The following is a 20,570-nucleotide window of genomic DNA, read 5'->3' as shown; positions in this document are numbered from 1 at the left end:
CATGGTGAACCTTGAATCCATGCTAACATTGTGAGTCATCATCTGGTCCATAACCTGGACTCAGCATCTCTTGACCCTGCTAAGATCTAGCATAGGAAACCCATCAAGTGTAGCAAGTCCATAAGATAACCCATCCGCACCTATCATAACATGGGGAAAACCCTACATCCCTGAGATAGGTTTGGCTCCACTTGCCAGTGGCATGGGAGGGGGCTACATGTTTCCCCTACCTCTTCTTCCTCTTCTTCTTTGTCATCGAATGGGACATTATCTAGATTGACTCCCGTAGCTTTCTCCTCCTCCTATTTTGATTCTGTTGCAATTGAGATTGCCTATACCAAAGGAAAAAAGATGGCAACAACTAGATTCTGCCATTTCTTACCATTTAAATTGCATAAAAGAGAGTACATCTTGAAGTGCAATGCAGATTCTTGTGCCGTCTACATCCACTTCTTCACAAAAAGGTTTTAGTCACTTGCTGGCTTGGAAATCAGATTAATTGAACTAATGAGATCTTACTGCCAATAACTAACTCTACAAATGTTTTATTTTACAAGGTTAGCAAACTGCTTACCTTGCAACAGGACCAATAGATTTCCCGAAATGCTTCTAAGACATTAAAGAAAAAACAAAAATACTATACTTATATGAAGATCTAAAGACATAATATTTTAGAATTTCATGTAAAATTAAATATCAACAAAATAGCAGCATTTTTTTTTTATTGGTAAGTTACACACACCCAATGGATTTTGAACTCACAACCTCACCATCCATTTCATTGTTACCGGAAGAGGAAAGTATCAGTTGAGCTATAGCTCACCATTTGTTGTGTGTTCTCTCTTATTTCTTACAAGACTGCAAACTGAGAGATTGCATCACTGTTGATGATTGCTGTGCCATGGACACTACTCTTGTTGAAGTAATTTGTCTTTGACTTTTGACTTGGGGTTTTCATTTCTATCTGTCCTTTCTATAGCAATAACTAGACTGCAGAGTGCCACCAAATCACAATTTGTCACCTTGTTCTTGTGCAAGGAAACTAACCGATCTACTCTTGACAACTTTTCCTCACTAACCTGTTTATGAAAACATACACACTTTAATATTCCTTTGACCTATGAACCACTCATTGTATTGTTTTTTGTGGGATTGAGAGGATTTGAACGCAAAATACATACTTCAACATACCAAAAAATCCAGTATTGTAGATGTGACAATATCTAAGTTTTCATATCTGAAATACATCTCTCTCATTGGAGAGCCTCCAATTGAAGGTTTAATATATAAGGACACCACTTAATTCAAAAGCTTATGCCTATAAGTTTGGGTCCAACTAAGTTAATCACTCTCTCTTATCATTCTTGCTCAACGTGGAATTTTACTCACACATGTATATCCATTAAGAAGTCTGCAACTACATGAAACTCAATGGTAAAATAAATTCATTTACATGTTGCAAATAACAAACTTTTCAAATTTTATTCTAAAGACGTTGAACTCAACCAAATTACAAGGAGTTCTCGCCAATCTCTTGGGATTCTGAAACACTTTTACTATAAATTTACCTAAAGATGAATCTAACATGATTTACTAATTAACAACAACTAGTCACAGACCCACGCGATATGCAGAAAAATTTGACATCATATACTTTTATGTTAAGTAAAAAATGAAAATAGTGGCTAAGACTTATAAATAATAGTCCCAAACCCATCTCACAATAATGTGATTACACTAAAATATATAATATATATTATATAACTAAAGAAGTCTATATCTTGATTTTTTGTATAAATATATTTTTTTGCCAAGGAAACATGTTGTGTTTTATTTTTAATTATTATATATGACAAAATATTTTGTAATACGTTATAGTATAGTGAGATATGCACCAAAATGCAACACAATAAAAAAAAAATGTATAATTTTTATTAGAACATGAAAATGAATCTTGATGATGTCATATGAAAGCTAACATTATTTTGCATTTTTGGAGATGTTAATGAGCAATTTATCCAAACTTTGTTTTCATTTTTTCGCATAAGAACTATTTAACAAAGTTATAACAATTTATATTTCGATAATCACTAAACTCATATATGAGAATCAACTATTACAAAAAAACTTCTCCCCAAAACATATATTGATTTATTTTTTTCCTTTACACACAATTTAAAATTTTTGAAAAACTAAGGAAGCTAAATGTGTAGTATTTTTTTTCTTTTGAGAAGAAGCTAAATTTGTAGTTGATTTTAGTCAATCAATAAAAAAACATAAAAGGGGTAGATAAAAGCAAACGTATTCATGATATAATTGTTTATACATGTCCATATTTGTTTTTTCTATACCATGGAATCACCTCATTATGTTAAGCTACTGAGAAATTTATACATTTAATACTCATGTTCTTTAAAAGATTCATGTAGTAGTTGTACAACTGTATCTTGTTTGATCTCTCCCATGTCTTTAACTTTAGCCCAATTCACAGCATATAAACCAATGATCATGAAAAAAGAACCTAGCAAGATGAAGCCAAACACAATTTCTAAATTTTAACAAATTAGCAAAGAAAATAGTAGGAAAAGATCTTGAATTATAAATTATCATGTGTCAACAAACAATGCAATAATCTATGATTGTAGAATTGCTAAGGAAATCATCCAAGTAGATGACTATATATATATGGTCAAGAAAACTTGCTAAAAAGTGTGACCTATGTGAAAGTAAAAAAAAAAAAAAATTAGTAATACAAAAAGTGAAATAATGTAAGAGAATTTGATTAGTAATACCAGCATATAGACAACTTAACAACCATTTATCATTTAAGCTATGTTCTTCAAATTACTTTACTGACATAAAAAACTATTGTTATTATCTTGACAATACTTATCAATCTTCATATATTAACTTTCTCCATTCTAATTAATCCAAGAACTTCTAGAACTTGTAAAATGCCTATCATAAAGCATTAAAACAAAATAGAATGTCAAGATTATAGAGAAATCTAAATGAGAGAGAGAGAGAGAGAGAGAGAGAGAGAGAGAGGTACCTTTGATATGTAGTAGATATAAAAAAACAAACATGTATTGATAATTGAAATTTTTCCATCACAAATACTAAGCTTATTGGTTTTAAAAGAGATAAAAATAGAACATATATATTTAAAATATGTAGGGGAAGGGAAAAAGGTATAAATGATACATAAGCGTCGTGGGAGGGGAAAGGTTAGAGAAGAGGAAGAGACCTTGTATATTTTGGTAATTAAAATTGTATTTGTAATTGCTAAGTTGCATATATGGATGTTTGTGTGTGTGTGCATCTATATATATATATATATATATATATATATATAAACTCATCGAATTAAATGTGATAACATAATAGCAAGTCTAAATAGAGAACTTTTGGACTACCATATTGGTTTATGGAAAATTAGAGACTTTCCATATTCATTATTTTTTTCCCAAAATTTTTTATGTGAGAATGAGATCACATCGTGGTATATGCTTCAAGTAAGAGTAATGGATATTAGTATTATCATGGAAAATATAAAGAAATAGTTAAACATTGTGAGCGTCACAGAGTTGTTTCCTTAAAAATTATAATTGGTAAGAATTTGATTTTTTGAGACAATAAATGGTAAGAATTAGAGATTAGATCTTAAAAAAAAAAAAAAAAAAAAAAAAAAAAACACACACACACACACACACACACATTAGTATGTATGACTTCTCGTAAAGTTATTTACATCGTAAAATTAATAAGAAAATCATACAAAGTTAAGTTATAATCTCAAATACAAAGAAAAAGAGGAACACCATATGCTCCATACCTATCGATCATAATATGTAGAAGATTTTGTTTCTTCTTCCAAAGTATCCTAAGAAGTTAGCATAGATTTAAATGAGACTAAAGAAAATTAGCAAGAATTTATGTAGTAAACATAAATAGAACAAATAAGAAAGCCATTCAGAAAATAAAATAAATAAATGGGAGGGAAATGATCATGTACTAAATTAATGAACGCATTCCAATTTTTTAGACTATTTTAATGGTTAAAATGCAATTATGTATAGGAAAATTTTAGACATGAATATAAAGAAATAGACTAACAATTCTCAATTGGAACAAAGAAAAAAGAAAAAAGGAACAATGTATTATGACATCGTAAATATATATATATATATATATATAGCACAAACCATAAAATTTGTAGCTGAAAAGTAAAGAAGTTGAGGGGGAAGAAAAGAAATAACTGAACTCAAAGGGAGTTTCCAATTCTATTTGTAATTTGGTGACTTATGGGGTGGAAAGAGAGCAATTCAAAATTTATATAAAAAAAAATTAAATCAGTGGGTTTTAAATACAAAAGGAGGCAAATGAATGTTTTGATGGGGAGAGGAGCTATTTTAAAATGGCTGCCATGTGTTAATTGATGACTCCCTTACCTTAATCAATTATTAACTTCTTTATTAGCTGGTCCGTTAAGAATGCTCCTTCAATTGGGCTAATATTGATGAACAAATACCATAACATTAACATCAATACATTAAATGATTTTTATTGTGGAGGAGGCTAGGAGAAAGGTTAGTTTGCCATAGATTTAAAATAAAAGGGAACCATTAAAACTATACTCTTTATTTTCTATCTATGGAATCTAGACATAGTAACAGACAATACAAAATAAAACATTACCAAACCAAAAAAAAAAAAAAAAAAGAGCTTAATTGTTTCACATGTACTAAATCAATAAAATGCATTTCAATTTTTTAGACAAACAATTTTAATGGTTAAAATGCAATTATGTATAGAAAAATTGTAAACATGAATATAAAGAAAAAGACTAAAAATTAAAAAGTGGAAAAAATAAATAAATAAAAAAGAAAAACAATGTATTACAACATCGTAAAAGAAAATCTAGCACAAACCATAAAATAAGGAGATGATAAGTCAAAAAGAGAGAGAGAGAAAGAGGATTGATTGTTGAATTTAAGGCAATTGAGATTTAATGGTGAAGCCATTAATACGAGAAACATTAGCAATTTGTTTGGTGGGAAGATGATGTGTTTTTTTTTTTTTTTTTGAGGAGAGGAAGATGATGAGTTGAGAGAGAGATATAGATAAGAAGTGGGCTTTATGTTGGAGATAAGGAGATGATAACTCAAAGAGAGAGAGAGAGAGAAAGAGAGAGGATTGATTGTTATGTTTAAGGTAATTGAGATTTAATGGTGAAGTCATTATCAGGAGAAACATTAGCAATTTGTTTGGTGGGAAGATGATGTGTTTTTTTTTTGTTGAGAAAATGAAGATGATGAGTTAAGAGAGAGAGATATATAGATAAGAAGTGGGCTTTATGGTGGAGATAGGGGTGGGATTTATTTTATATTTTTTAGTATTTTAAAATTAATAGAAATTATTTTTAAATTGTTGGACAAATACCAAAAAAAAAAAAAATTATATATATATATATGATGGAAATGACATGGCAACTGACGTGGCTTAACATAAGCGTAGCAATTTTAAATGCTACGCTCCAACTTTTAATATTATACAAATTAAAACTATACTCTTTAGTTTCTATCTATGGAATCCAAACATAGTAACAGACAATACAAAACCAAACATTACCAAACCAAAAAAGAAAAAAAAAAGAGTTTAATTGTTTAACATGTACTAAATCAATAAAATGCATTCCAATTTTTTAGACACAAACAATTTTAATGGTTAAAATGCAATTATGTATAGAAAAGTTGTAAACATGAATATAAAGAAAAAGACTAAAAATTGAAAAGTGGAAAAAAAAAAAAATACACACACACACACACAATGTATTACAACATCGTAAAAAAAAATCTAACACAAACCATAAAATAAGGAGAGAGAGAGAGAGAGAGAGAGGATTGATTGTTGAATTTAAGGCAATTAAGATTTAATGGTGAAGCCATTAATAGGAGAAACATTAGCAATTTGTTTGGTGGGAAGATGATGTGTTTTTTTTTTTTTTTTTGAGAAGAGGAAGATGATTAGTTAAGAGAGAGATATAGATAAGAAGTGAGCTTTATGGTGGAGATAAGGAGATGATAAGTCAAAAAGAGAGAGAGAAAGAGAGAGGATTGATTGTTGAATTTAAGGCAATTGAGATTTAATGGGGAAGTCATTAATAGGAGAAACATTAGCAATTTGTTTGGTGGGAAGATGATGTGTGTGTGTGTGTGTGTGTTGTTTTTTTTTTTTTTTGAGAAGAGGAATGATGAGTTGAGAGAGAGATATAGATAAGAAGTGGGCTTTATGGTGGAGATAGGGGTGGGATTTATTTTATATTTTTTAGTATTTTAAATTGTTGGACAAATACAAAAAAAAAAAAAAAATGATGGAAATGACATGGTTACTGACGTGGCTCAACATGAGTATAGCAACATTAAATACTACGCTTCAGCTTTTACAATGTATTACAACATCGTAAAAGAAAATCTAGCACAAACCATAAAAAAAGGAGATGATAAGTCAAAAAGAGAGAGAGAGAGAGAGAAAGAGGATTGATTGTTGAATTTAAGGCAATTGAGATTTAATGGTGAAGCCATTAATAGGAGAAACATTAGCAATTTGTTTGGTGGGAAGATGATGTGTTTTTTTTTTTTTGAGAAGAGGAAGATGATGAGTTGAGAGAGAGATATAGATAAAAAGTGGGCTTTATGTTGGAGATAAGGAGATGATAAGTCAAAAAGAGAGAGAGAGAAAGAGAGAGGATTGATTGTTGAATTTAAGGCAATTGAGATTTAATGGTGAAGTCATTATCAGGAGAAACATTAGCAATTTGTTTGGTGGGAAGATGATGTGTTTTTTTTTTTTTTTGAGAAAATGAAGATGATGAGTTAAGAGAGAGAGAGAGAGATATAGATAAGAAGTGGGCTTTACGGTGGAGATAGGGGTGGGATTTATTTTATATTTTTTAGTATTTTAAAATTGATAGAAATTATTTTTAAATTGTTGGACAAATACAAGAAAAAAAAAATTATATATATATACATATGATGGAAATGACATGGCTACTGACGTGGCTTAATATGAGCGTAGCAACTTTAAATGCTATGCTTCAACTTTTAATATTATACAAATTGAAACTATACTCTTTAGTTTCTATCTATGGAATCCAAACATAGTAACAGACAATACAAAACAAAACATTACCAAACCAAAAAAGAAAAGAAAAAGAGTTTAATTGTTTCACATGTACTAAATCAATAAAATGCATTCCAATTTTTTAGACACAAACAATTTTAATGGTTAAAATGCAATTATGTATAGAAAAGTTGTAAACATGAATATAAAGAAAAAGACTAAAAATTGAAAAGTGGAAAAAAAAAAAAATACACACACACACACACAATGTATTACAACATCGTAAAAAAAAATCTAACACAAACCATAAAATAAGGAGAGAGAGAGAGAGAGAGAGAGGATTGATTGTTGAATTTAAGGCAATTAAGATTTAATGGTGAAGCCATTAATAGGAGAAACATTAGCAATTTGTTTGGTGGGAAGATGATGTGTTTTTTTTTTTTTTTTTGAGAAGAGGAAGATGATTAGTTAAGAGAGAGATATAGATAAGAAGTGAGCTTTATGGTGGAGATAAGGAGATGATAAGTCAAAAAGAGAGAGAGAAAGAGAGAGGATTGATTGTTGAATTTAAGGCAATTGAGATTTAATGGGGAAGTCATTAATAGGAGAAACATTAGCAATTTGTTTGGTGGGAAGATGATGTGTGTGTGTGTTTATTTATTTATTTTATTTTATTTTTATTTTTATTTTTTTTGTGAGAAGAGGAAGATGATGAGTTGAGAGAGATATAGATAAGAAGTGGGCTTTATGGTGGAGATAGGGGTGGGATTTATTTTATATTTTTTAGTATTTTAAAATTGATAGAAATTATTTTTAAATTGTTGGACAAATACAAAAAAAAAAAAAAATGATGGAAATGACATGGCTACTGACGTGGCTCAATATGAGCGTAACAACATTAAATGCTACGTTTCAACTTTTACAATGTATTACAACATCGTAAAAGAAAATCTAGCACAAACCATAAAATAAGGAGATGATAAGTCAAAAAGAGAGAGAGAGAGAAAGAGGATTGATTGTTGAATTTTAGGCAATTGAGATTTAATGGTGAAGCCATTAATAGGAGAAACATTAGCAATTTGTTTGGTGGGAAGATGATGTGTTTTTTTTTTTTTTTTTTTTTTTGAGAAGAGGAAGATGATGAGTTGAGAGAGAGATATAGATAAAAAGTGGGCTTTATGTTGGAGATAAGGAGATGATAAGTCAAAAAGAGAGAGAGAGAAAGAGAGAGGATTGATTGTTGAATTTAAGGCAATTGAGATTTAATGGGGAAGTCATTAATAGGAGAAACATTAGCAATTTGTTTGGTGGGAAGATGATGTGTGTGTGTGTGTGTGTGTTTTTTTTTTGAGAAGAGGAAGATGATGAGTTGAGAGAGAGATATAGATAAGAAGTGGGCTTTATGGTGGAGATAGGGGTGTGATTTATTTTATATTTTTTAGTATTTTAAATTGATAGAAATTATTTTTAAATTGTTGGACAAATACAAAAAAAAAATGATGTAAATGACATGGCTACAAACGTGGCTCAACTTGAGCGTAGCAACATTAAATGCTACGCTTCAGTTTTTATAATGTATTACAACATCATAAAGAAAAATCTAGCACAAACCATAAAATAAGGAGATGATAAGTCAAAAAGAGAGAGAGAGAAAGAGGATTGATTGTTGAATTTAAGGCAATTGAGATTTAATGGTGAAGCCATTAATAGGAGAAACATTAGCAATTTGTTTGGTGTGAAGATGATGTGTTTTTTATTTTTTATTTTTTGAGAAGAGGAAGATGATGAGTTGAGAGAGAGATATAGATAAAATATGGGCTTTATGTTGGAGATAAGGAGATGATAAGTCAAAAAGAGAGAGAGAGAAAGAGAGAGGATTGATTGTTGAATTTAAGGCAATTGAGATTTAATGGTGAAGTCATTATCAGGAGAAACATTAGCAATTTGTTTTGTGGGAAGATGATGTGTTTTTTTTTTTTTTTTTTTTTTTTTTGAGAAAATGAAGATGATGAGTTAAGAGAGAGAGATAGATATAGATAAGAAGTGGGGGTTTTATGGTGGAGATAGGGTGGGATTTATATATATATTTTTTAGTATTTTAAAATTGATAGAAATTATTTTTTAAATTGTTGGACAAATACAAAAAAAAAAAAAAAAAAAAAAAATGATGGAAATGACATGGTTACTAACGTGGCTCAACATAAAAAAATATATATTAAATGCAGATCCTGCTTAATTAGCTTATTGGAATGCAATTTCGATAAACATTCTTCAATTTGTGATTAATCATTGTTCATTTGGTGAGACGGTGATCAAAATATATTCCCTCAAGCTATTTGAATCCAAAATAAATTCCTCAAGCTCAGGCAGCGAAGAACTAGAGGTTTCAACGAAATAGAACCATTACCAAATCAAAAACAATATAAATATGATCTTTTATCGTATAAATCTAGTAATTATGAAAATAAGATGGGATAGATACAGACGTCACCAGTAGGATCTTCATCCTTCATTGCAGCATCTGCACTCTGTTGTAGTTCAAGTGCATGTTCAAGGATTAACTCCACTTCACCCATGGTGGGACGAGCCTCTCCCTTATTTCGCACACAAGAAATGGCAATGTCGACGTAAATCTTGAGACACTCTGGAGCTATCTTCCCCATCAGATACGGATCAATTATTTCATTGATGGTCCCTTCTCGCTTGCATTTTTGGGCCCACTTAACCAGACCCTGCCGTTTTTCCATCAATTTGAAGTCCATTGCTTCTCTCCCACAGAGTACTTCCAACAGTACCACACGTCGGTTTTATCGGTCAGCCTATTCGTAATGAAACATTCGGGATCCATGTATCTCAGAGTAGTTTCCGAATCCCGTTTGATTTCCACGAATTTGAAACCCGGGGGAAGCATGTTGGACAACCTGAAATCTGACAACTTGGCCTCCCAATTCTTGTCCAGCAGAATGTTGGCCGCCTTCACGTCACCGTGGATAATAGTTTTCTTGGCCCCAGTGTGAAGGTAGTGCAGTCCACGCGCCACTCCAACGCAAATCTTTAGTCTTTGTTTCCACGAGAGGCGATCGTGGAGGTTACTGAAGAGGTTTCCATGGACCAAGAACTCGTAGACTATGATATTCACGCCTTCATCAATACAATATCCGATGAGAGAGATGAGGTTAGGGTGGTGTAGCTGGCCAACGAACACCACCTCGTTCCTTAAGTCCTCGAGTTTCAAGCGCTTTACGATTCTGGTACAGTCATCAATAGACCCCTTATATACACTGTCAAAATCCCCCTCACCAAGTAGTAATTTATCATTGAAGTTATTGGTAGCAATCTTCATCTCAGCCAGTGAAAATTGACGGCATAATCCCTCAGGAAGAGGCGAAGATGGTGATGGTTTTGTCCCCTTCTTGGAAGTTCTGAATAACTTTGAAACACCTTTCATTGACGTTTCACTCAATTGAGAAAAAGCCATCAGCCACTTCCCTTCATTTCTGACCCATCAGTCAAAATTGAGTATGATTGCTGAACCATCAGTCAAAAATGAGACTCATGCAATGCAACGATTGCAATCATTTAATATAAAAAAAATAAAATAAAAGACGTTTTAAAGAAAGATATAGCAATATATAAAACATTCAGAGGCGGATCAAACCAATCAGATAAATTCTCAAATCGTTGGTGACCTGCTTCCCGGTCCTCCGCGGGCAGCACAAGCGGCGTCTCCAGTTGCACGCTGACTTGGGTCTGAATTTTCACAAGATATTTATGAGAACGTATGGTATGGGGCGTATTGACTCCTATTTTTTTCAGCCGTCAAGGAGGACTTGAGTAGTTAATTTTTTATTTAGCAAGTGACAAAAAAGGACAGTTGGACCAACTTATTCAAGGGATCGGAAAAAATTATTATTTACACCGGAAGATTGTTGATGTGGTTTTCTTAACCAATGAGAAGATGCTATATGTGTGAGATTCCTTATCAGCATAAGAAATAAAAAATATTGGTAGCTATCTTGACCTCAGGAAGAGCTGAAGGTTGTTTTGGTCTCCTCAATAACTTTGATATAGACTGTGAAACAGATTCCATTGGATGGCAGCTCATAAATTAGAAATAGAAATCGCTTCAGACAATTAATAAACATCATTCATGAGCATAAGGAGTTATTCTTCTCCATGACTATGAATGATTGAGAAACCATTAGATTTAGATATGTACGCTGGCCCATAAGTCAAAATGATAATATCACGCAATGCAATGATGCCATCATTTTAAAAATAATAATAATAATGATAAATTGATAACAGAAAGACTTACAAAAAGAGTAGTCTTTTCAAGAAGAGTTTACAAGATTGAATGGCAATAAAAGATTCAGAGGCAGGTCAAACAGATCAGCAAATTCTCAATCCATGGCAACTTTCAGGTCCTCTGCGGGCAGCACCAGCGGCAGCTCCAGTTGCACAATGGTTTGGGTTTTAATTTTCTCAAGATGTTGATTGAATAGAATACTGACAAGAAATTTTATGTACTTTTTGATAAACTAGTTCATATTAGCTGGTACAATTACTAAAGAATTGATATATATTAGATCTAGAGTGATTTAGGAATTTCTAACAGTTATAAAAATATATATATAACAAAAAATGTAGATTGACAATTCTCATTCCGAATTGACCGCAGTTTTATAATTTTAGGAAATGTGCTGCCTGCCGCTCCAACAGCTTTGCAAGCTTCTCATCAGTTGGCCGAAGCATAAATGGAAGGTGTTTCACAGTCTATTTCAAAGTTATTGAAGTCCAGCAGGAAGAGTACAAAACAATCTTCAGCTCCACCTTAAATACATTCTTCTCCAAAAAAAAAAAAAAAAGTTATTAGTTAAATACATGGATGACATCCTAATGTGCTATTAAGGGTTTCTGGTAAACAAAACTTTAGCACAAGAAATATATTTTCCGTCAACAAGCTGGAATTCTCATTGAGCTTCAAATCAAGATCAGTGGTAAAGCGTTCCACATGACCCCAATCCGTAGAACACAAGGTCCAACTCGTGAGTTGGCCATCAGAAGATCTTGAATTTCATTTTGAGTGCATCTCGATGGATTGAACAACATACGAAAATTTAACTACACATGGTCATAGATCTTAGATATCGTGAGTGAATTTCTTGATGTTGCACCCACGAAATATAGAAAGTGCCAAATATTAGGAAATGGGATCATTAGTCTTTCACACAAAATCCTATTTAGGATGATATTTCTACAAAATCCCTTTCTATACCAAATGTCATCCCTTAATAATTGAAAGATTTATTCCTCTGTCAAGAGTCTTCCATTGTGAAAATATATCCTATAAACCAGACATGCATGTAGCACATGATGCCATATTCTTTGAGTGAGAAAATACTCAAAGAATAAATGTTTTTGACTCTCAATTAGACTTCTGCATTAAACGAATAGAAAATCTCCACTATAACTCCATTTTACTAGTCCTCCACGAGTTGAGAGCCTATCCTTCAGTGCCAACCAATAAATAAATAAGTGCTTAGTAATAGCTGTTGAAAACCACATGAACTTCCACCCTTCAATTGTGACAGTCCTACTCCTTATTTCATTTCCATGATAAATTGATAAGTGGCAAAAGAACCTCCCTGATTTGGATGGAAGGCCATACACCTTATCCTCCTGCTCAAATTTAAATTGGTAATATTATATCGGAAGTCTACCAGATCATCAAATGTAGCAGGCATCCAATATCTTTGCCCATCTCAAATGAAAATTGAAATTTTAACAGTAAAACTTGTTGAACCATGCACATATATATCACTCTGAATCCATTTTTAGGAAGTACGGCACCATTGTGTCCTAGTTATCATGCCAAAGAAGGATTCTATCTCCCCTCCCAGCTGAAAATTTGATTAGAGGCTATTTCTCTTACTTGTCGCATTCTCCTCCCTCCCCATGAACTGGATTAAGGAATTTTGACCTTCCAAAAGCTTTTTCCTCCTAATAAATACCCATATGTCCAAGCAACTCACACAGAGCCAGACTGAGAAAATAGGTTTAGTGCGGGCTTGAGGATAGCAGCTTTTTTCCATTCTTTGATTCTTTTCATTCCTAAACCTTCCTTCATATCAGATAGACAAATTTCTTCCAAGCCACGTTTGCTCCAATAGGAGATCCTTGCCACTCTATAGAAAGAAGTTTAACCTTTATTCAGTAGCCATTATGATCTTCATTAGTAAGATAATTAAAAATATTGGTCCAATACACTTATATTTCATAAAGCACAAATTGCAGCAATTGAAGCTTCCCTGCAAAGGAGAGACTTTTCTTTTCCTATTTAGGGTGTTATCCTAACTGTAATCTTTTCAACTAGCCTACAATCCTAAGCTTTGAATTTACTAGGGATTAGAGGCAATCCAAGTTACTTTACTAACAAGCTACACTCCTTGAAATGCAAAAGGAAAAAGTTTTGCTTCAAATATGTTTGAAGTTATCTTGCTCCAATCTACTATGTGAAAATTAAAGAAATCATCCACGTGTAGTTTTAGTCACGCAACTTTTTAAATGAGTCATGTGACTTGTTTAAATAATACAGATAGATAGTCTTATAATCCGTCACGTAATTGGTTGAAAAAGATGGCTCCAAACATATTTAGAGCCAAACTTTTTCTGATGCAAAATAGAGAGGATCTAAATTTTTGGTTTCTTGTGACATCCTAGCGAAGAACACTTCATTCTTGCTGGGATTTATAAAGAGGTCAGAAAAATCATGAAACTCCTTTGAAGTTCTTTAAACTATTCTAATGGATTGCAAATAAGTAGCAATGAAGAAAGATACCTGGTATGAAACTTAAAGATCTTTGGTTTCACAGTAACTTTCTTAAACATTCTTGAAAAAACTTTCATGACTATAACAAACAAATAAGGAGATAAAGACTCCCCTCATATTATTCCTTTTTCCCCCCTTGAAATACCCCACTAAACTTCCATGTACTGCAAGAGAACTGGGGAGAAGTGATGCATTCCTCCATTATGAGATCAATCAAGCATTTATTCAACCATTTGGCTAACATCTTTGTAATTCAATTTTAGATTGTGTTGAAACAAGAAATTGGTCTGAAGTCCTCATTTTTTAAGGGATTATAAACTTTATAAAACCAATGTGATAAAGGGTTTAACTACTGCAAAAACTTCTTAATGAACCACATAACATGCTTTTCTAATGAAATGAGATGTATACCATCAGGCCAGGGAGCCTTGTCCCTTTTTAATGAAAAGAGAGTCTCCTTGATTTCTATACCAGGCACATCTTTTTGTAGTTAATTCATTTTTTCAGCAAGGATAGTAAATTATATTTCTGATCTAGGCCAGCTTGAGTAATGCTTTGATCCTAAATGTAACTCGCCAACAATCTTTGGTAGAACTCAATAACCATATCTTTTACCAGCTTTTTATCAACAGTTTTTACTCCTTGATCATTATAGAAGCATCTGAAAGCACTTTTGGAAATTCTGATCTTAACTAGTTATAAAATATAAAATAATAATATTCTGGTCTTGGACCTTTATTACGTAAAAAGCTTCCACAGCCTTTCTTATAGATGACTTAGCATCATTTTTTCATTTTCCTCCATTATGCATATAATCTATCCTTGAAACTAAAAGACTTTCTTTTTTGTTGCTTCCAATCCCTCCCTCGCCTATGTAAGCCCTCAAGATAAATTACCAAACTTCCCTCTGTTAAACTCTCAGAAGCTAGCTTAAATCTATTTAGGTTCTTAGACAATCTGAACAGTGCTGGTTCCTCAAATTAGAAAATTTCCTGAGCTCCAAATGGTACAAGGCCTTATAATTTTAGTCTTATTGTATATATTGTACTTATATAACAATCTAAAATAAAATATATTTCATTTACATTGATCTTTTTTGTGAAAGCGTGGTCTACCTTTAGCTAAAAATAAAAGATAATCATATACGTTTTTTTTTGCTTTATCTCTCTCTCTCTCTCTCTCTAACCTAAAAAAACCTTTTCGTCATTTACTAACCAAAAAAAGTCTCTGTTTTTCAATGTCTCTTTTTCAAAAGTAGCTCTTGCAATTGTTCACCACAAACTCCCCCCATTCCCCTCTCTCTCTCTCTCTTTTTGGAGCAATCCTTTCCCTCCACCCCCGCTTTTACAGTTCCTTAGATGTTATATATATTCCAAGAACAATCAAAATTGAATATGTTTTTAATTTAATTAGAGAATTTAATGTACTACACTTGATGAAAGGTACACTATAATAAGTTTTACCCTTCTTTATATATTCAGTCATAGACTCATGGTAGATAAGAAAGTAGTACTACAAAGAAAAACTTGAATCATAATTATAATGCCAGCGGATATTAAAAATAAATATATAAGAAAAAAGAATTTATATTAAGTTATTTTTCATTTCCAAACTTCTGTACATGAGTTTTGCCATTCTAGAAAAGCCCACTTTTTTTTTTGGTCAAAGAACTACTAACCATACAAATTGCTTCTTGGAATGCAAATTTTGATCATTGTTTGTGGGTAATCATTTGCCGTTTGGTGTGGTGGTGTCCAAGGACAAGTCGGTAGATGTGGTGCACTTTTGATCACAACACAGGATCCACATCCTTGCTAGCAGCATCTGCGCTCTCTTGCAGTTCCAATGCATGTTCGAGGTCTACTTCCACTTCAACCATTGTGGGACGATCCTTTTCCTCATGTTGCACACAAGAGGTCGCAATGTCCACATATATGTTTAAACACTCTGGGGCTATCTTCCCCGTCAGATGCGGATCAATTATCTGATTTATGGTCCCTTCTTCTTTGCATTTTTGGGCCCAGCCAGGCAGGCAAACCTCTTCTTCTCTCTCCACTGAGACTTCCAATGGCTTTCTGGCACAGAGCACTTCCAACAGTACCATACCAAAAGAGTAAACGTCAGATTTATCGCTAAGCAGCCCCCCGACAAAGAAATTCTCCGGAGCAACGTATCCACGAGTTCCCGCTACTCCCACAAAATCCATTTTAATTGAAGCCTTTGACAAACTAGGGGGACCCATCTCGGAAATCTCGAAAGCTCCCAACTTGGCCTCCCATTTCTCGTCCAGAAGAATGTTTCTCGGCTGCACGTCAAGGTGGTAAATACAATGCTTCAGCCCAGTTTGAAGGTAGTGCAGTCCACGCGCCACTCCAATGCAAATCTGGAGTCTTTGTTTCCACGGGAGGGGTTCATGGCGTTTAGTGGCGTAAATGTGGTCGCCGAGGTTTCCATTCTCCATGAATTCGTAGACTGTGATCATCTCGCATTTATCGAAACAATATCCGATGAGACGGGCGAGGTTGGGGTGGTGTAACTGGCAAAGGAACAGCACCTCGTTCTTACCCGACCTTAAATCCGTACGCTTTACTGCAACGCTTATGGTACGGTCATCAATAAACCCCTTGTATACTTTCTTCCCATAACGATCCTCACCAATTACTAAATTATCATCAAAGTTATTGGTAGCTGTCTTGATCTCAGCCAGTGAAAATCGACGGCATGCAGGGGCGGAGCCACATAGTGGCTTGGGGGGGCCGAGGCCCCTGCAAAAAAAAAATTTTTCCCATTAGACTATGAAGAAAAAATAATTAGGCCCCCCCAACCTTAGGCAGCCGGCCCCCCCTCCCAATTTCTCACCCATTCTCCCAGGCCTCAATCAAAAATTAGTAACATCCTCAGATTAAAAAAAAAAAAAAAAAAAAATTTATCTGTTCTACTTTCAAGCCAAAAAAAAAAAAAAAAAGCCCAAAAAAAATTGAACTAAAATCTGAAAAAAAAAAAAAATTCACAGAGAAGCCCAGGCAAGCTAAGCCCATGGTGAGCCCAGTAGCTCGCTCACGGCAAGCCCACGCATTCTCAACCGAAAAAAAAAAAAAAATTACAGAGAACCAGAAAATCCACCCATCACGTCGCTGACAGAGAGATCAAATCGGTGGCAGATACCACAATGCCCGATACTGTCTATACAGAGCAAATCAAGCTCAACAGCAAACCAAACTCAACACTCAACAGCAAACCAAACACAGAGAGAAACACAACAAACACAGAGAGACAGAGGTTTTTATCTAAAAAAAAAAAAAAATTCCTAAATACACAAACAAAAATCAAACCGCAGCAGACCCACGATCACGTCGCAGCGACGCCGCAGCTCGCTCGTCGTCGCCGTCGTCGCTCGCCCCTCATCGCAGATCGAAGATCGGCCTCTGCTCCGGTGCTCCCTCCGGCCCTCCCTCAAGGTATTTCTCTCTTTTTCTCTCTCTTTATCTCACTGTCACTAAAATGAAAAATGGAACGAAATCTTCGTAGATCGTCGACGCCAGTCGGTAGATCGGTCAGCACTCATCGCCGTCGGAGATCTGCCGTTGACTAGGTGCTTCCTCCGCTCCGGCTCCGGCTCCGGCAGTCCGGCCCTCCCTCAACTGGTTTTTCTCTCTGACTCTCTCTCTCTCTCTCTCTCACCGAATGGTTTTGGGCTGTTTATGAATCCTGTTCTGCCTGAGCCCTTTTATTCTTTTAACTTTAACATCATCTTACATTCTCACTCATTCATTTTATTTTTTTGGCTGAATACATTTCAATCATTCATTGGTTGAATTTTTTTTTTTTTTTTTTTTTTTTTTTCCGGTTATTCCTCATTGTTGGTCAATAGTCAATGTGTTGGTTTTTAGTGTAAACCAACATTATTAAATAATAATTAATATTTATTCAAAAGTTAATAATTAAATTATTAGCTATTATTTATTGCAATTTTTTAAGAATTGTTTAATTATTTATTGCTATATTTTAGGAATTGTAACAAAGGATATGTTATGCTAAAATTAATGACAAATAAATTAAAACTATATTGCGTAATTACTAACTAGGATTAAAGCATTATAATTAATGATAAATAAATTAAAGCAATATAGTTTATTGTTATGCTAAACAACAATAATTAAAGTTATATAATTAAATTAACCAATACATTATAAAAGATAAATTAATTAAATTATTTGAGGGGTTATTATTAATTAAAGTTGTATTAAAAATGGGTTGACTGTTTAAATTATAGTGAAAATTTTGTTTTTTCCTTGAGTATGAATAATATTCATATAACTAAGCAAAAATTTCTAATTAAAATTTTATTTTTTAAAATTCTTTTCAGGTTAATTGAGTCATATTCTTAAAGCTAAAAGAATTATGAGCAAACGAAAAACAATTGATGCATTCTTTAAGAAAAAAGATGTTAGCAATTCAGAAATTAGGACACCCGTGGCTATAGAAACAAATGTTAATACTTCGATGCCTGATGAACACACCTCCAAATGTCCAAAACTTCAATCTGAAGAGATAGATCGTGATCCAGGAACACGTAAACAAATATGTGAATTTCCTATCAACAAACAAGATGAAATTCGACGAGCTTATCTCATAAAAGGTCCATACCAACCTGAAAATATAGTCTGTCCATACAATGATGATACTCATCGTCGTCGATTTCAACCTTTATGGTTTGTTTCACATAAGGATTGGTTGGAATACTCACCTACAACGGATGCATTATATTGTCTACCTTGCTACCTTTTTAGTAAGAAACCAATAGGTCGTCCCGGATCAGATGTATTCATTTCAACAGGTTTTAATAATTGGAAAAAGGTGAAAGATGGAATGAATTGTCCTTTAATTCGTCATGAAGGGAAAGAACCAAACTCTCCACATAAAAATGCTGTGAAATGTTGCGAGGATTTACAGAATTATTCACGACATATTGACAAGCTAATTGAGAAACAAACATCAAAAGAATTAGAGAATAATCGGTTGCGGCTCAAAACCTCAATAGAGTGTGCGAGGATCAGATGTATTCATTTCAACAGGTTTTAATAATTGGAAAAAGGTGAAAGATGGAATGAATTGTCCTTTAATTCGTCATGAAGGGAAAGAACCAAACTCTCCACATAAAAATGCTGTGAAATGTTGCGAGGATTTACAGAATTATTCACGACATATTGACAAGCTAATTGAGAAACAAACATCAAAAGAATTAGAGAATAATCGGTTGCGGCTCAAAACCTCAATAGAATGTGCTCGATGGCTAGCATTTCAAGCTTGTGCTTTTAGAGGTCATGATGAAAGCCTTGATTCAAAAAATAGAGGCAATTTTATTGAATTGATAAAATTGACATCGACTTTCAATGACAAAGTAGCTAGTGTTGTCTTGGAAAATGCTCCTGGAAATGCCAAATATACATCACCCACAATTCAAAAGGAGATTTTGCATATTCTTGCTAATAATGTGCGAAATGCTATTCGTGAAGAAATTGGAGATGCAAAATTCTGCATTCTTGTTGATGAAGCTCGGGATGAGTCGAAGAGAGAGCAAATGGCCATCATTTTGAGATTTGTTGATAAAGAAGGTTTTATTAAAGAGCGTTTTTTTTATGTTGTGCATGTTAGAGACACTACTGCATTGACTTTAAAGAATGAGATATGTGCTGTCCTTTCTCGTTATAACCTCCACATTGAAAATATTCGAGGTCAAGGATATGATGGGGCTAGTAACATGCGTGGTGAATGGAATGGATTACAAGCTCTTTTTCTTAAAGATTGTCCATATGCCTATTATGTACATTGTATGGCTCATAGGTTGCAATTAGCTCTAGTTACAGCATCTAGAGAAGTAAAAGATGTTCATCAATTCTTTGATCATTTGGTCAATATTATCAATATTGTTGTTGGTTCTAGTAAGCGTAATGATGAATTGCAACATGCTCAAGCAGAACAAGTTGAGAATATGATTGCTTCTAATGAAATTGAGACTGGAAGAGGTGCAAACCAGATTGGTACTTTGCAACGAGCTGGAGATACTAGGTGGGGATCTCATTTTCAATCTATTTGTAGTTTGATTAAAATGTTTGACGCTACTTGCAAAGTTATTAACACTATTTCTGAGGAAGGGGCTAATTATAAACAACGCGGTGATGCCGAGGGAGCTTATCAGGTGTTAACATCATTTGAGTTTATTTTAATCTTGCATTTGATGAAAGAGATAATGGGAATTACTAATGTTCTTTGTCAAGCTTTGCAACAACAATCTCAAGACCTTTTAAATGCCATGCATTTAGTTTCAACTATAAAATCACTTATTCAAAAGTTGAGAGATGATGGATGGGAGCCTTTACTTGCTAGTGTTATATCATTTTGTGAGCAACATGAAATTGATATTCCTGATATGAATGCTCGTTACACTAAAGGTCGAGGTAGATATCGTCGTCAAGATGACGATTTAACAATGGAACATCATTTTAGAATTGGCATATTTACAGTTGCAATAGACTTTCAATTGCAAGAATTGAAAAGTAGATTTTGTGAGCTAATAACGGAACTTGTCATTCTTAGTTCAGCTTTAAATCCCAAG

The 20,570-nt window shown here is 33.4% G+C and overlaps 3 protein-coding genes across 3 annotated transcripts in view; 1 reads left to right on the top strand and 2 right to left on the bottom strand.

The window, feature by feature from the left end:
• Positions 1 to 9,445: 9,445 nt before the first annotated feature.
• LOC115973310 (putative receptor-like protein kinase At5g39000) lies at positions 9,446 to 11,527 on the bottom strand. Its single transcript, XM_031093564.1, has 3 exons — positions 11,441 to 11,527; positions 10,781 to 10,872; positions 9,446 to 10,650 (listed from the first exon to the last, which is right to left on the bottom strand). Exon 3 carries the CDS (start codon positions 10,598 to 10,600, stop codon positions 9,869 to 9,871), a length of 732 nt encoding a protein of 243 aa, XP_030949424.1. The 5' UTR covers positions 10,601 to 10,650; positions 10,781 to 10,872; positions 11,441 to 11,527; the 3' UTR covers positions 9,446 to 9,868.
• Positions 11,528 to 15,743: 4,216 nt separating this feature from the next.
• Positions 15,744 to 17,081, bottom strand: LOC115973306 (receptor-like protein kinase FERONIA). Its single transcript, XM_031093560.1, has 2 exons — positions 17,059 to 17,081; positions 15,744 to 16,719 (listed from the first exon to the last, which is right to left on the bottom strand). Exons 1-2 carry the CDS (start codon positions 17,079 to 17,081, stop codon positions 15,744 to 15,746), a joined length of 999 nt encoding a protein of 332 aa, XP_030949420.1.
• A 1,333-nt stretch (positions 17,082 to 18,414) lies between these two features.
• LOC115973305 (zinc finger MYM-type protein 1-like) overlaps positions 18,415 to 20,570 on the top strand; it is a 2,600-nt gene continuing 444 nt past the window's right edge. The window contains exons 1-3 of the mRNA XM_031093558.1: positions 18,415 to 18,830; positions 19,057 to 19,710; positions 19,759 to 20,570. The exon at positions 19,759 to 20,570 is cut by the window's right edge and continues 444 nt beyond it. Of these exons, the coding sequence (XP_030949418.1) occupies positions 18,458 to 18,830; positions 19,057 to 19,710; positions 19,759 to 20,570 (1,839 nt within the window). The 5' untranslated portion in view covers positions 18,415 to 18,457. The remainder of the gene's footprint in view (positions 18,831 to 19,056; positions 19,711 to 19,758) is intronic.

The sequence above is a fragment of the Quercus lobata genome, unplaced genomic scaffold (genome assembly GCF_001633185.2).
Source record: "Quercus lobata isolate SW786 unplaced genomic scaffold, ValleyOak3.0 Primary Assembly Scq3eQI_1903, whole genome shotgun sequence".
Classification (NCBI taxonomy): Eukaryota; Viridiplantae; Streptophyta; class Magnoliopsida; order Fagales; family Fagaceae; genus Quercus; species Quercus lobata.
Note: the sequence above shows the minus strand (reverse complement) of the source record. Positions and strands in the feature narration are given on the sequence as shown.